The 15479-nt window shown below is 31.3% G+C and overlaps 3 protein-coding genes and 1 pseudogene across 4 annotated transcripts; 2 read left to right on the top strand and 2 right to left on the bottom strand.

The window, feature by feature from the left end:
• Positions 1-893: 893 nt before the first annotated feature.
• On the bottom strand, positions 894-2982 carry TVAGG3_0599320 (uncharacterized protein; the record flags this gene model as incomplete). Its single annotated transcript, XM_001301706.1, has 1 exon — positions 1829-2971. The coding sequence occupies one exon, from the start codon at positions 2969-2971 to the stop codon at positions 1829-1831; it is 1143 nt and encodes a 380-aa protein (XP_001301707.1).
• Positions 2983-5129: 2147 nt separating this feature from the next.
• Positions 5130-6828, top strand: TVAGG3_0599310 (protein of unknown function (DUF3447); the record flags this gene model as incomplete). Its single annotated transcript, XM_001301707.1, has 1 exon — positions 5145-5900. One exon carries the CDS (start codon positions 5145-5147, stop codon positions 5898-5900), a length of 756 nt encoding a protein of 251 aa, XP_001301708.1.
• A 1033-nt stretch (positions 6829-7861) lies between these two features.
• TVAGG3_0599300 (uncharacterized protein) lies at positions 7862-9198 on the bottom strand (the record flags this gene model as incomplete). Its single annotated transcript, XM_001301709.1, has 1 exon — positions 7901-9193. The coding sequence occupies one exon, from the start codon at positions 9191-9193 to the stop codon at positions 7901-7903; it is 1293 nt and encodes a 430-aa protein (XP_001301710.1).
• Positions 9199-9314: 116 nt separating this feature from the next.
• TVAGG3_0599290 lies at positions 9315-10769 on the top strand (annotated as a pseudogene). The gene has a single exon: positions 9331-10734. A coding segment is annotated over exon 1 (1404 nt).
• The last annotated feature ends 4710 nt before the right edge of the window (positions 10770-15479 follow it).

Here is a 15479-nt window from a genome sequence, read left to right as displayed (position 1 = left end):
GGAGGCCCCACTACCTTTTTTTTTTTTTTTTTTTAATAATACATATTATTATATAATTAACATATTCATAATGTTTCACCCTTTCAAAAATATAATCCTCCTCCTCTCAAATAAACGTACATACGGGTGGCCTCTTTTTTCAAAAAATTAAAATTTGAAATTTTGGGCTCAAATATTAGAGATTTTTTCAACCTTCAACGATGTATGTTGTCTATATCAGACCTCCTTTCTTTTTGATACTTAACATTGTTCCTAAATCTTAGCCGTTAAGGCTGTTCTGAAAATATTTTTTTTTCGAAAAAATTCGAAAAAAATTCTTAAAATTCAAAAATCCCTTAATTCCTGAGGATTTTTGAAAAAAGTTTTTACATGAACATGTGTATATTATATGAAGTATATTGATAAGGTAAAAATCAAATTTTATTGCATATTCATCGAGAAAATAAACTAACGAATCCCTCAAAATTGAGAGGGTAATCCTCCTCCTCTCAAATAAACGTACATACGGGTGCACCCTTAAATTGCATAAACTCTTTTTACATATTTTTAAACCTTTCCATTTAGCGTATGTTGTTTGAATCAGCATCTAGAAGTATGGTTGTTTCAAAATCTAAAGTCCAAATCCTCAATATTCAATTTTGACCCGGGATTTTGAGATACTATCCTAAATCTCAAAATGCCAGCCTTTCGATTTGAAACTGAAACATAATGACAAATGTCAGTGCATATCTATATTTTGAAGTTACAATCTGAAAAATAGAATCTATTTCAATCTCAAAGGAAGGACGATGTATTTTTAGTTCACGCATGTACTTGATATTCCAAATAAGTGGATAGCTCAAAAAATCTTCAAACTTTTGATCTAAAAGGTGACAAATTTTAGAAAAAATGGAGTTTTTATCATTATTTGTTAACTTGATATCCAAATATCCAGTTATTTCATTTATAATAGTTGGATATATATCAGGATATGTTATAACAACGTATATTTACTGGTCATCTTTTTTCAATAAAATATCAATATTCACCGACAACTTAACAGAACTTTCATTTTCGATTATGTGCATGATTTTATTATCCAGCGTAGAGGTTATGATTGGATCAATTCGTTTTTTACTCTGGATGATCTGGAATGCAACGTGTGCAGCAACACTGCGTCAATTTGTTTATCCTATAGTATACGGTCCATCTTTTATTATTATTCCAATGTTTATAACTTTTATTTCCCATCACAAGCCTTATTTTTATTTCAAAATTAAGAATTTTAATTTCAGCGATAAATTCCTTTATAGTATCTTATTTGTACAGTTTATACTCATTAAATTGGGATCAAATTTGATAGATTTATTAATAATTCTTTGTTCTCAACTTGTTTGGAAGTTGGGAATACTTATCATACATAAATTTGATCTTAGAAATCGAATTGAAAATAACGAAATCGAAAATTACTGAACAAAATATTAAAATTCCTGGAATCAATAAGAAATAAGTTGAATTTTCTTAATTTTCTAATGATGTAACATATACAAAGCTTATTCGCCATTTAGACGATGTTCATTTTACAATATTTGGTGAAAAAATCTTAAGATTTTTACCAAATGCGTTATATTTGCATGAAACATGATAGATTAGCATTGCTCATTGTTCAAAGTAGAAAATAATTATATTTATCATAAAAAAAATTGATTATTTTTTCTTATATTTTTGTTGTTAATAAATTATGTCTTATACTATGATTAGTTTATCCTTTTCCTTTCATTATTTCTAAAAAATATAAATTAAAATTAAACATATGAATTTAGTCAAAAGAAAATCAAATAAAAATGCTTTATTTATTTTTGGCTGTAACGAATTTCTTGCCAAACTCTAACTGATCATGAATAACTTCCTGTAATTTTTCAGGTTTAATGAAATTAACGCGAGAATCAGTAAAAACTCTAGGAATTGGTGTCTTTGTACGTGGTTGTGAATCGAACTCAAACTCACGAGCTTTTACAGACTCCCAGTTCGGGAACATTGCAAAATTAACAAATTCATAAAATGGAGGGAAGAAAACTCTAGGAAGTGGGTATTGAGCATCATCACCAAACAACATTGCAAAAGCAGACTCTGTTCTCTTAATAACAAGATCTTTTGATTCGAAAACCGCTGGTTCGTTAACTCCTTTCCAAATCTTGACTTTCATGTCTTTTGTAATCTGGAAATACGTAATATTGATTTCACCAGTTTTAGCAAAGCGAGAATTAATTAATTCGTATTTTGGATTTGAATTCATATCATCAAGGAATACCTGTACCTTCTGCTTGTTCTGTTCTGTAGGATTTGATGAAACATTAATGAGTTTTGACGTAAAATCTTTAATTGTTTCCATTGTTTCTTTTGGCATTGTAGTTGGCTCATTTGCACGTTGGTTGACGTATAAATTGAGCATATTTGCAAGCATTGGATTGATGTTCATTGACTTTGGAACCCATTTAAATTCAAAAGTCCATCTTGCAAGGGGGACATGGAATAACCCAATTGGCATATTGCAGGCTGGAAGACGTAATATCAAACCTTCACCAATTGAACGAACAAGAACTAAATTATCTAAGTCATCATATTGCAAATCTTTTGTAAATAATGCTAAGACATTACGAAGTGAAGTATATGATTTGACTGTAACTGTTTTGTCAGAACCATCAGGTAGAAGGAAATCAAGTTCACAGTCTGGTTGATAATAAGTTAAATCGATCATATCTTCGATCAAATTTCTTGTTGCTGGAATACCATAATTGTATTTTAGGTTTTCGGGCTTTCTGATAATATGTGGAAGTGATGCAAGGATTGAAGGTGGATATTTGAATTCAGCTTTCTCAAGTCTAACAGTATTTACCATAAATGCTTGAGAAACATCTTGTGTTGGTCTTCTAGCAGATCTTCCAGTGAGTTTTATACCTGTTAAATATTTATTATCACCAGAGAAATCCATTTTAAAGTCACTGATATTTTTTTAACTGTTTTTTTAACGCATGTTATCCATTATTAATAATTTTCCCACCAATATATTACAATTTTAATATAATACAATTTTTATCCGTAAAAATCCTCCATATCTTTAATTGAATCTCAATATCTTGCTTATTGCTTTAGAGATCAAAAAATAACACTATACTATTGAGTTTTTCGTCTAGACGGGAAAAAATTTATATGAAATTTATAGAAGGATGATTATTTATTTAAAGAAATAAGTCACGACCTTCATGGAAAATATAATCATTTTATACTCTATAAGCATACAGTATCGGATATGTATCACAATTTTAAGGGTGCATATAAGCCAGCGTTGCACAGCCTTCAATTCTGTCGCATAAGGTATGGTAAATTACTCTAGCTATTATTAAGGTTAATTACCTCTATCCTAAAAGTATTCAATCTATGAAGAATAAAACTGCAATGTATATATCATCAAAAATAATAAAAAAATCACATCATAAAAAATGACATAAATTTATTCCCCAACAAAAATTCACTATCTCAGAAACATTAACAACTTCTCCGTCTTTAAATGGAGATGGATTTTTAAGGACTGTTCTCAAATCACAATTGCTATATTCTAATGATTACTTCGATTTTGAAGGAACTCCAGGACGATATAATAATACAGATCCTGAAAGACGTATAGAAAATGCATTTGATGGACTTTCAACGACTCATTATTTCTCACCGTATGAAAATGCACACGTTGAATTTATTTTCAAGGGAATATTTAATTATTCAGGTTTAATTATGCATTTTATCCATGATTCATATGTTACAGATTTTGAAGTTGTTGGATCGAACAACGGAACTAAATATGAACCAATTGCTTCTTATCATAATCTCCGGCATATTGGTTCACGTATTTTATTTGAACACCATCAGCAAAAAATTTTTAATAGAATCAGAGTTAACTTCTTAAGAGATTGTTATAATCATGTCTCTGGTTCAATGTACGAATTAGATATCTTTGGAACCTATTTGAGATTATCTATTTAGAGTTGTATGTTTAAAATATATCAAGCTCCTGTCGCTTTTATTATGTTTTTATGTCAATTTTCCTCTCAAACGGCGTTTTTTAAAAAACGCTCATTTTTTCATCGACCTTATATATATATATATTATCCTATAAGAGTCATGAAATATGAAAAATGTCACGAAATTTTATGTTTTAAACATTAAACACATATTAGAAAGCGTCACATTATCAGCGTATTATGTTTGATGAGTAGCGTTTATTTGTTTGAGGATGATCAGATTAAGATTATTTGAAATGTATTACATCTGAGGTATTTGTTGTGTTTTTGGACCCCAGATGGGGAACTAAGACTTAAAGGTCTTTTTCTATCAGATGTTGATTGCAGTCTTTGTTCCTCATCTGAGGTATATATCAAGGCTTCAGAGACTGCTTAAAAGAGTCTTTGAAGACTTTGTTCTTCAATCGCATCAATGGTTCATGATGATATTAAATACTACGATACACTTTTGACACTTTTGTTTTACAGAATTCTAAGTTCTATTATTGTCCAAATCATTCCATACGCTAATAGCTGTGACTAGGATTTGATTTGATTTGAAATTTAATAATTAAATCTTCACACAACTGATGTAAGTCAACATTAAAATTCTTGTCATGTTCATTGAAACCTCAAATGTAATGATTTCCTTCCCGATTACTTGAATAATTTTGTCTGAATATTACTTTATGGATTAAAATTCTATTTCCTTCGACTTTTCTATTGTTTTTGAATCATTTAATTCATATGAACTTAAATAAAGTTAATAAATTATTTCCGAAATCTTTGTGATCATTGATTTCCACATGTCTAATATAATATTTGTTTCATCTAATGAGTTTAAAAGATAATAATATGTTAAACTGCAAATGTCTCCTTTTTAAAAATTATTTAAGGGATCACTGTCTTAGTTTACAACTATTCAATTTTTTGAACTTAAATGCACTTTTTCTCTATGATAGAATTGATATTTTTAGGAATAAACTTAAATATAGCATACATTGATCATGTTCTATCTTTTCATTGTTTCAAAATCTAAAAAAGACCTCTAGAAGAAGACTCAGAGTGTAAATAACGTATTTTTTTGTAAACTAAGGTGGTGATCCCTTAATGTCCGACGAAGACATTAATCCAAATAAATTCAGCGAACTGCGAAGTATCTATAATTATCACATCGATTCATATAATGCATTGTATCAGTTAAAAACGGAAAAAGAAGAAGAATTAAACTCAATTTACAAAATGATCAAAACAAACTTGATTGATTCAAAGAAATATTCTCCCCAAACAATTATGCGAAACATTTTAAATATCATTCCGTATAATAATCGCTATACTAAATCATATTTATTACTTGTGAAACTAGTATTTGATGATTATCATGTCAATGAGATCAACAGAGTTGAACTTATTTCAAATTTCCTGTTTTACAAAGAATATGGAATTAAATTAAACAAATCTGCTAATTTCGAACAAATTAAATCCCTAAATCTGGATATTCATACTCAAAATACAATTCACAGAGCAATTACGTATAATGACATAGAAACATTCATTGCATTCACTGAAAGAGAAGGATTTGATAAAAAACAAAAACTTAAAAGCGATTTATATCCACATCATTACGAAGGATATTCATTACTTGAATTATGTTGTTATCACGGAGCAGTTGATTGTTTCAAGTTATTGAGAACGAAATTTAACTCAGAAATAACTCGAGAATGTCTCGACTTATCATTTTTAGGAGGAAATCAAGAGATAATGAGTGAATGTTTTAAATATCAAAAACCAGATAGATGGTGCATGGAAAATGCAATTATTTCACACAACATTGATTTTGTTACATTCTTGATGAATACAGTATAAAGATCAATTTAAGATATTGCGAAAAATATAATAATCTTGAAACATTTTTAGTTTATTTCGATCAAACTAATGATATTGGCAAATGCTTTGTTTATTCGGCGATGTTTAATATTCCATCTCTTTGTGAATATTTCCTATCAAACGGAGCAAATATCAATGAAAAAAATAATGATGGAGAAACAGCTCTTCATGTTACAGCAAGAAATCATAGTAAAGAAACAGCGGAACTTCTTATTTCACATGGAATAAATATCAATGAAAAAAATAATAATGGACAAACCGCTCTTCATAAAGCAGTATATAATAATAGCAAAGAAACAGCGGAACTTCTTATTTCACATGGAATAAATATCAATGAAAAAAATAATGATGGAGAAACCGCCCTTCATATTACAACAGAAAATAATAGTAAAGAAATTTCTGAATTTCTTATTTCACATGGTGCCAATATCAATGAAAAAGATAATAATGGACAAACCGCTCTTCATTATGCAACAAGAAATGATTGTAAAAAAACAGCGGAACTTCTTATTTCACATGGAATAAATATCAATGAAAAAGATAATGATGGAGAAACCGCTCTTCATGAAGCAGCAATTTTTAATAGCAAAGAAACAGCGGAACTTCTTATTTCACATGGAATAAATATCAATGAAAAAGATAATGATGGACAAACCGCTCTTCATGAAGCAGCATTTTTAATAGCAAAGAAACAGCGGAACTTCTTATTTCACATGGAATAAATATCAATGAAAAAAATAATGATGGAGAAACAGCTCTTCATTATGCAGCAAGAAATCATAGTAAAGAAACAGCGGAACTTCTTATTTCACATGGTGCACAAATATAATATTCTTTTTTAAGGATGACCTAAGGTGTCAGATTTTTTTTTGGTACCATAGAGTAAACATATGGATTTCCTTATTTGACATTAATTAATAATACATTATAGGCTATACACCCCTTCAGTAATATTAGACAAAAAAGAATATTGACAGAATGTCAGAAAGTAGAAATTGCCATTTTTTTAATAAAAGAAATTTGATTTTCAAGCAGGATTTAATGTACTAGAAACATTATCAACTTCTCCACCTTTAAATGGAGATGGATTTTTAAGCACTGTTCTCAAATCTCAGTCATTATTTTCTAATAATTACTTTGATTTTGACGGAATTCCAGGTCTTCACAATAATTCAGATCCTGAACGAATAATTAATCATGCTTTTGATGGAGATTCATCGACACATTATTTCACCCGTGATACATATCCTCATTTTGAATTTAGATTCCACGGGATTTTTAATTATTCCGGATTAGTTATGCATTTCATATCTAATCCGTATGTGACTGATTTTGAAGTTGTTGGATCAAACAACGAACAAATATATGAATTAATTACATCTTATAAAGGTCTTCGTCATCAAAGTAGACGCGTTTTATTTGAATTCCGCCAACAATTATATTATAAGATAATTAACTTCTTAAAAGATTTTGAGAATATTATTACTACGATTGATTTCGATATTTTCGGAACTTATTTAAGAATATCTACTTCAAGTTGTTTGTGTAAAATACACCATTCATATCTACTATTTATTTATTATATTCCATTCGTTCTTTTATAAAAACAATATAAATTAAAATATTTCTAACCATAAACACAAAAGAATGATATAACTTTTGTACATTTGCTAAATTTGAGACAGAAAGTAATTACTATCAATATATTTTAATTCAAATTTATGATGGATAATTTTTACCCGATTATTCATGCCTACAGTGCAAATAAATGATAAATATTTTCTATCTTTACTTAATAGGGGTTAAAAAAAATCTGAATAAATTTTGCAATACAATCTTTTTATTTAAATTTTTGAAATAAGAATCCATATTAATGATATTGTATGGTTCATCTCGTAATAAAAAAGAAGTTCAATTAATATTCTAATTTATTTACAATAATAAAACAAAAATAAATATATAAATAAGTATAATATAACTTAATCTGAGTCACTCTGTTCTATTTTTATTGAGTGTTCAGAGTCAGGTAAGTCTCCAGGGTTAATTGTTGAAATTGCGTTTGCTTGGTTTGTTGGAGTTGACTTCAAGCAAGCGCTATTAGTTGATACAACATCCCTTGTTTCATTTGTCTCATTTGTGGCCTCATCGTTCTCATCGTCGCTCTTTAATAATCTTTGTGTCGACTGTTTCTTCATTCTTCTGAATCTGACGCACTTTACAACAAACCACACGATAACTGTGGCGAGTACGACCACGGAAACGACAGCCGTTACGATTATAACGATTTTATTAAATTTTTCGTAAGGATTCACTTGATTTGTGGTCGAATTCTGGGCAGGAGTCGTGGAAATGTTTGGAGCTGCTGATGGTGAAGGTGTTGATGGTATAGATACCTCAATTGCACCTGATGCAAAAAGATTCAATTGAACTAACGAAACTGAATCGAATACAACGGTAGATTTAGCACCATGGAATCTACCATAGTCAACATAGCATCTACTAACTGTATATTGCAGGTTTATCGAGTAAACTGCATAATCGCAATCATTTAACGTAAAACAGCAATAAGAGATGAGCGAAGACCCGGCATCATTGTTTAATCTGATGTTTGCGTTATCCTGGCTGGTTGGATAAACGATTGTATTGTGAATAAAGTTACAATACGATGTTGTAGTATAAGTAAGCCAAAGAACAGCGTTAACTGAAATAATATCCATGTTTTCGAAACTAGAATATGAAATCTTGGTTGGATCCTTTCTGTATAGGACAATTATCGATGAAGATGACCTCGTATTATTTGTATTGGTCATTACGAGAGATGTGTTTGCCATCAGGTTGGCAACTGTACTCTTTTGGTATCTGTCTGCATCTAATGATGAATATAAATTAATTGATGTGTTATCGGCTTGAATAAAAGCAAATGAGCCTCTTCCACCAGTAATAGAGATGGTATTGTTATAGCATATGACTTTGTGAAGTATGACAATGCCACCATCTGGTATTTTGATGAAAAGCATGCCAGGTTGTGAATTTCCTAAATTATGATTGAAAGAAACTTCTTCAAGTAAGAATTTTAGATCGCTTGTAGCTCTTACATTAAGAAATTTTGTGGTAAACTTTTGAACTGTAGTTGCATAAAGATAAACATTTTGATTTGTTGTTGTAACAGCACTTGTATTAGCTCCTGTAACAGGAATGTAATCTAGCTGCTTAAAGTAATCAGTCCAAGCTGATTTTATTGATAGTTGTCTAATAAAAATCTCTAAAAACATTCTTTTCTAAAATGTTCAAAAAAAATTGAAAAGTAAATTTTGTAAAGCCTCTGTTTACAAAATAATTCGTTATTTTTGAAGATTCAATAGTTTACAAAAATGAAAAAAAGCAATAATTATAAAAAAAGAACTTTTAAATGAATTTAGAAGTAGAAGAACTCCCATCTGGTGATATTAAGTCAACTAACTGTGTAACAAGAGTTAAAGAATGTGATGAATATCTTACCAACAGCCAATGGGGTCAATTTATTTACTTATTCAAGTTATTAACTAAATTCAATGAAGGCAATAAATATGATGCGCCAGAAGAATTTACTAAAGAGTATGATACTCTAAAACAAAATGCCATTAGTAATATTCTTAAAAATCTAGAACTTGTAAATGTTTTCGAAGATTTCAAGGAATGGCTTTCAAGACTATCAGAAGTTGTCCAGGATAAAGAACAACTTTGGAACATTATGCATACACAAGCACAAATGACAATTCGTGTAACAATGAAACAAAATCAAGAAATAGCTTCTCTTTACTTCACTCCAAGTACTTTGTTCGAACTAGGCGTTAAACCGCTTATGGAGTCTAATGTTTGCGATTGGAAAAATCCAAATGAAGAATCATTAGTCGATAATTTTTACGGTGTTGCAGGTTTTGTTAGAGCCTGTGGACTTTCCACCACATATGAAAGCAATAATCCAGAATACTTTGACTTCGTCAGGCGAATTCTCGTTAATTTTGTTCAATTACCAGAATTTGATCCTCATCGCTTTGTTTGGCTAGTCGAAGCCTGCAACGGCAATTTACATATTCCCTCTGCAAAATTCAAAGAAATTTGTCAAGAAGTTATCGATGTATTTACAAATATGGATTTCGAAGGCCAACTTATCCAAAAGTTATACAAATTCTGCGTATTTTCAACATCCCCACTTATGCAGACCTTCCCGTTGATCAAGAAATGCATAGACGACACATTTGCGCAATTCATTGAAGAACAACGCATTTTCTGTCGTAGATACATCTTTTCTTGCTTCACATCTGTTGATTGGAAAGGCAAAGCAGAGAATTGCTTATGCGATCAAGTGAAATGTTGGAGATTATTTGTATCAAATTCATCATTACGTCTTAAAGAGCGTCCGGAGCTTCCTGAAGCCATGTTATGCGATCTATTAGATGACTCAATGTGTTTCTTCGAAGTTTTCTTCGCAGATGCCCAGCCAACAAAGGAAAAATGCGTAGACATGAGATCTTACATTTTACAGGTCGCAGAAACAGTTCAGGAGTTTTATCCAGGACAGATCAAAGAGCAGACATTGCACAGAGTATGGTATATCCTATTTATTGCTGCAATTTCGGGAGCTTTGGAGCCAGAATTAAATGAAATTAAATATGTCGATCCTCCCAAAGATAATACATGCCTCCTTGGCTTGGAACACAACTTCTCGGAGTTCACCAGTTATCCATTCGCTTTGTCTGTGTTCGGAAAGAAGTTTGAGCCTGATAAAGAAACATTTGAGAAAATGACTTCATTTATTAGAGCAAACTTCTAATTTTATTAATATATTATATTGTATGGAATAAATTTTTATCACTAATGTTGGTGTTTTATCATTTTTTAAATTTAAACTATTTTTAATCAAAAAGTTTTTCATTACAATCAATAGCAATACATTCTGCACAACTCAAAACGATCAATTTCAATACTTTATTTTAGATGTTTCGATCAAATAAAAATACCTTCAATTTTTTAACTTTTGCAACTCCAAAAACCAGGTGTTTTTCCAGAACTACCATCTAGGATGAGTCCTAGGAGTTATAATTCTAGGGTTAGATGATACCCACTTAGTACTTTTATTTGTATATGTTTTAATGGAATTTGGTGAGGGGTCATGAAATTCGTATCTAATTTGCTATCATCTAAGCTGGTAAAAGTTAGAGAAAGCTATTTACTGGTTGTATATTACAAATATACCTTGTAATAGAAAATATAAGTGTTTGTGATTTAAATTCGCTCAATTAGCTCGAAAATTTGTTTTATATCCATGACAAACTAACACAATCCTATTTATGTGATTGCCAATCTGTTCCCAAAATATATCAGCATGAATATATATATATTGATATTATTTGCAATTGGCGTCAAAAATTTTCTCACTGGGTTTTCGTCTATCAATCCCAGCTCATTATATACGCAACCAATCAAAAATCTGATATGGGAGTCCAAGGCTAACTTTTTGTTGTCTACCTAATAAAAGAGGAAGCAGCATTAGTGAGAATAATCGCAAATATTCAATTTAAATTATCTTTTTATTCTTAATTTAAAGTGACAAAAAGAATAAAAAACCTATTCTAAGGCATGTTGTTATGTAAATGAGACTAGACATCATATTTTATGTTATGAAAAAAAAATATTTAGAATTTTAGAACAAAATAAATAGAAAAGATAGCATAACTTATGGATGTGCGTATATTAAATTTAATAAATTAAGAGAAATTATTTTTGGCGCCAAAATTATTCGTTAACTCTCAAATTTTTCTGAGTCAATAAGCCGCCAAAAAAGTGTCATTTCTTTATAGGAAAGGAAACCTATTTGACGAACAATCCGGACACTAGTGCCTCAGCGAATTTCCCCAAACCCACCAATCCCCTCCCTGCTGTTGTGCACCATCGATGGAAAGTAAGTCATCAATAGTCTCTTTTCCTGATTTCAAGCTAACGTTAGATCATTCATGAAAGAAATCATTGCCTTTCATCAGAGACTTTCGTTATAACTGCGCTGCTCTCAAGTTCATCTTGAGAAATTTATGTAATAACTGAATTCCCAAAATTCTTTAGGTGATCCAAAACACTGTAGCTGCTTGAACTTTGGACGAGCCTCGCACCCCAGAGAATAGAAATCCCAATCTTGCTCATGTTTAGTTGAATTAGTCTGCAGCAGTACAGCTCTGATACCACAAGATCGTGATGTATACAAAGTCACAACGCTATTTGATTCAACAACTAGCTAGTTTTGACATCAAATTGCAAAATTTGACTTCGTTATGAGCTCTTTGTAGCAAAAATACATTACACTTAAAGACTAGTTGCTAGACTGTAGTAGTTTGTTCGTATATATCTATTTTTCCCCAACGTATTGCATACTACATTTTGACAAGACTTGCAACCTTATAGTAACCTCGTTGGGAATTGTTCAAGCAAAGCGTAGGTAGTTAAGGTCGAGTAAGAGTTCTTCTTAAATCTTTCACTGAATGAGTAGGTGTTGGAAGAACTGTTCTCTAAAGCGATACAGCTGCGCTACATGTTCGTCAACTTGTCTAGAAATAAATATATCATTTGTTTTATACGTTTTTTCGTAATAAATCTATTTGTATTTGTTGTATTTGAGTATGAAGATAACAAAAACTACGGCATAAGACGCAGTACACTGGGCTTCGTTGCCATTTTATTTACCATGTTAAGAATAAACTTAACAGACATGCTTTGTTTTCGACGAAGCCATCTAAAATAACGTACATCTAAATAAAACTAAAAAACTGTAAAATTTCTTTATTTGATAGTATACTTCAAATTATGCACTATACCTTCTAGAATTCTATAACACTCTTTGCATATAATTTTTTAAAAAAAAAGTTATATCTCGACAAAAATATGATTTATCAATAGAGTATGTAAAATAAAACTCATTCGCAGTATTAAAAAATCGTAAATCTTTCCAAAAAAATTTTGAATTACAAATTTTAAAACTTAAAACAACATTTTTTGAAGCGAAAAAACGAAATCTAATTTTTTTTGGAAAATTTAGAATAAATAGAGCTCTTTAACTCGTCGAATACAAATTGTTTTCAAGTTTTTTTCGACCGGAAATTGAACTTTTAGAGTTTATACAATAAGATTCACATGAAAAAATACGGGTTTAACAAAGAAATCACCAATATAAAGGTTTTTTTAGTAGAACGAGATTGATAAAAACTATGGTATGATAAAAAGACGATAATTTTTTTGGCGGGATAATTGAAGAATATGAATGATTCGAATTACAGACATACTCTAGTCCGAAACTTACTATGGTTCGTGACTTATTTTTGACACAGAATAGCTGTAGACTAAGGCTTACTCTAGATCCAGACTTATTATACAATTAAATTTGCTTTTGGAATAAGACTTAATTTTAGTTACAAACTTATCTTAATATCAGACTTATATTTAGAATCAGACTTACTTTAGTCTAGAACTTACATTTAGAATCAGACTTCCATTTCAAGTCAGACTTACTTTCGTCCGAAACTTCCATTTCAAGTCTGTTTACTTCGTCCGAGACTTACATTTCAAGTCAGACTTACTTTCGTCCGAGACTTACATTTCAAGTCATACTTACTTTCTTCCAAGACTTACTTTCGTCCGAGACTTACATTTCAAGTCAGACTTACTTTCGTCCGAGACTTACATTTCAAGTCATACTTACTTTCGTCCGAGACTTACATTTCAAGTCATACTTACTTTCGTCCGAGACTTAAATTTCAAGTCAGACTTACTTTCGTCCGAGACTTACATTTCAAGTCAGACTTACTTTCGTCCGAGACTTACATTTCAAGTCATACTTACTTTCTTCCAAGACTTACTTTCGTCCGAGACTTACATTTCAACTCAGACTTACTTTCGTCCGAGACTTACATTTCAAGTCATACTTACTTTCTTCCGAGACTTACTTTCGTCCGAGACTTACATTTCAAGTCAGACTTACTTTCGTCCGAGACTTACATTTCAAGTCATACTTACTTTCTTCCAAGACTTACTTTCGTCCGAGACTTACATTTCAACTCAGACTTACTTTCGTCCGAGACTTACATTTCAAGTCAGACTTACTTTCGTCCGAGACTTACATTTCAAGTCATACTTACTTTCTTCCAAGACTTACTTTCGTCCGAGACTTACATTTCAAGTCATACTTACTTTCGTCCGAGACTTACATTTCAAGTCATACTTACTTTCTTCCAAGACTTACTTTCGTCCGAGACTTACATTTCAAGTCAGACTTACTTTCGTCCGAGACTTACATTTCAAGTCAGACTTACTTTCGTCCGAGACTTACATTTCAAGTCATACTTACTTTCTTCCAAGACTTACTTTCGTCCGAGACTTACATTTCAAGTCAGACTTACTTTCGTCCGAGACTTACATTTCAAGTCAGACTTACTTTCGTCCGAGACTTACATTTCAAGTCAGACTTACTTTCGTCCGAGACTTACATTTCAAGTCAGACTTACTTTCGTCCGAGACTTACATTTCAACTCAGACTTACTTTCGTCCGAGACTTACATTTCAAGTCATACTTACTTTCGTCCGAGACTTACATTTCAAGTCATACTTACTTTCTTCCAAGACTTACTTTCGTCCGAGACTTACATTTCAAGTCAGACTTACTTTCGTCCGAGACTTACATTTCAAGTCAGACTTACTTTCGTCCGAGACTTACATTTCAAGTCATACTTACTTTCTTCCAAGACTTACTTTCGTCCGAGACTTACATTTCAAGTCAGACTTACTTTCGTCCGAGACTTACATTTCAAGTCAGACTTACTTTCGTCCGAGACTTACATTTCAACTCAGACTTACTTTCGTCCGAGACTTACATTTCAAGTCAGACTTACTTTCGTCCGAGACTTACATTTCAAGTCATACTTACTTTCTTCCAAGACTTACTTTCGTCCGAGACTTACATTTCAAGTCAGACTTACTTTCGTCCGAGACTTACATTTCAAGTCATACTTACTTTCTTCCAAGACTTACTTTCGTCCGAGACTTACATTTCAAGTCAGACTTACTTTCGTCCGAGACTTACATTTCAAGTCATACTTACTTTCTTCCAAGACTTACTTTCGTCCGAGACTTACATTTCAAGTCAGACTTACTTTCGTCCGAGACTTACATTTCAAGTCATACTTACTTTCTTCCAAGACTTACTTTCGTCCGAGACTTACATTTCAAGTCAGACTTACTTTCGTCCGAGACTTACATTTCAAGTCAGACTTACTTTCTTCCAAGACTTACTTTCGTCCGAGACTTACATTTCAAGTCAGACTTACTTTCGTCCGAGACTTACATTTCAAGTCAGACTTACTTTCGTCCGAGACTTACATTTCAAGTCAGACTTACATTCGTCCGAGACTTACATTTCAAGTCATACTTACTTTCGTCCGAGACTTACATTTCAAGTCAGACTTACTTTCGTCCGAGACTTACATTTCAAGTCAGACTTACTTTCTTCCAAGACTTACTTTCGTCCGAGACTTACAT

Source organism: Trichomonas vaginalis, chromosome II (genome assembly GCF_026262505.1).
Source record: "Trichomonas vaginalis G3 chromosome II, whole genome shotgun sequence".
Lineage (NCBI taxonomy): Eukaryota > Parabasalia > Trichomonadida > Trichomonadidae > Trichomonas > Trichomonas vaginalis.
Note: the sequence above shows the minus strand (reverse complement) of the source record. Positions and strands in the feature narration are given on the sequence as shown.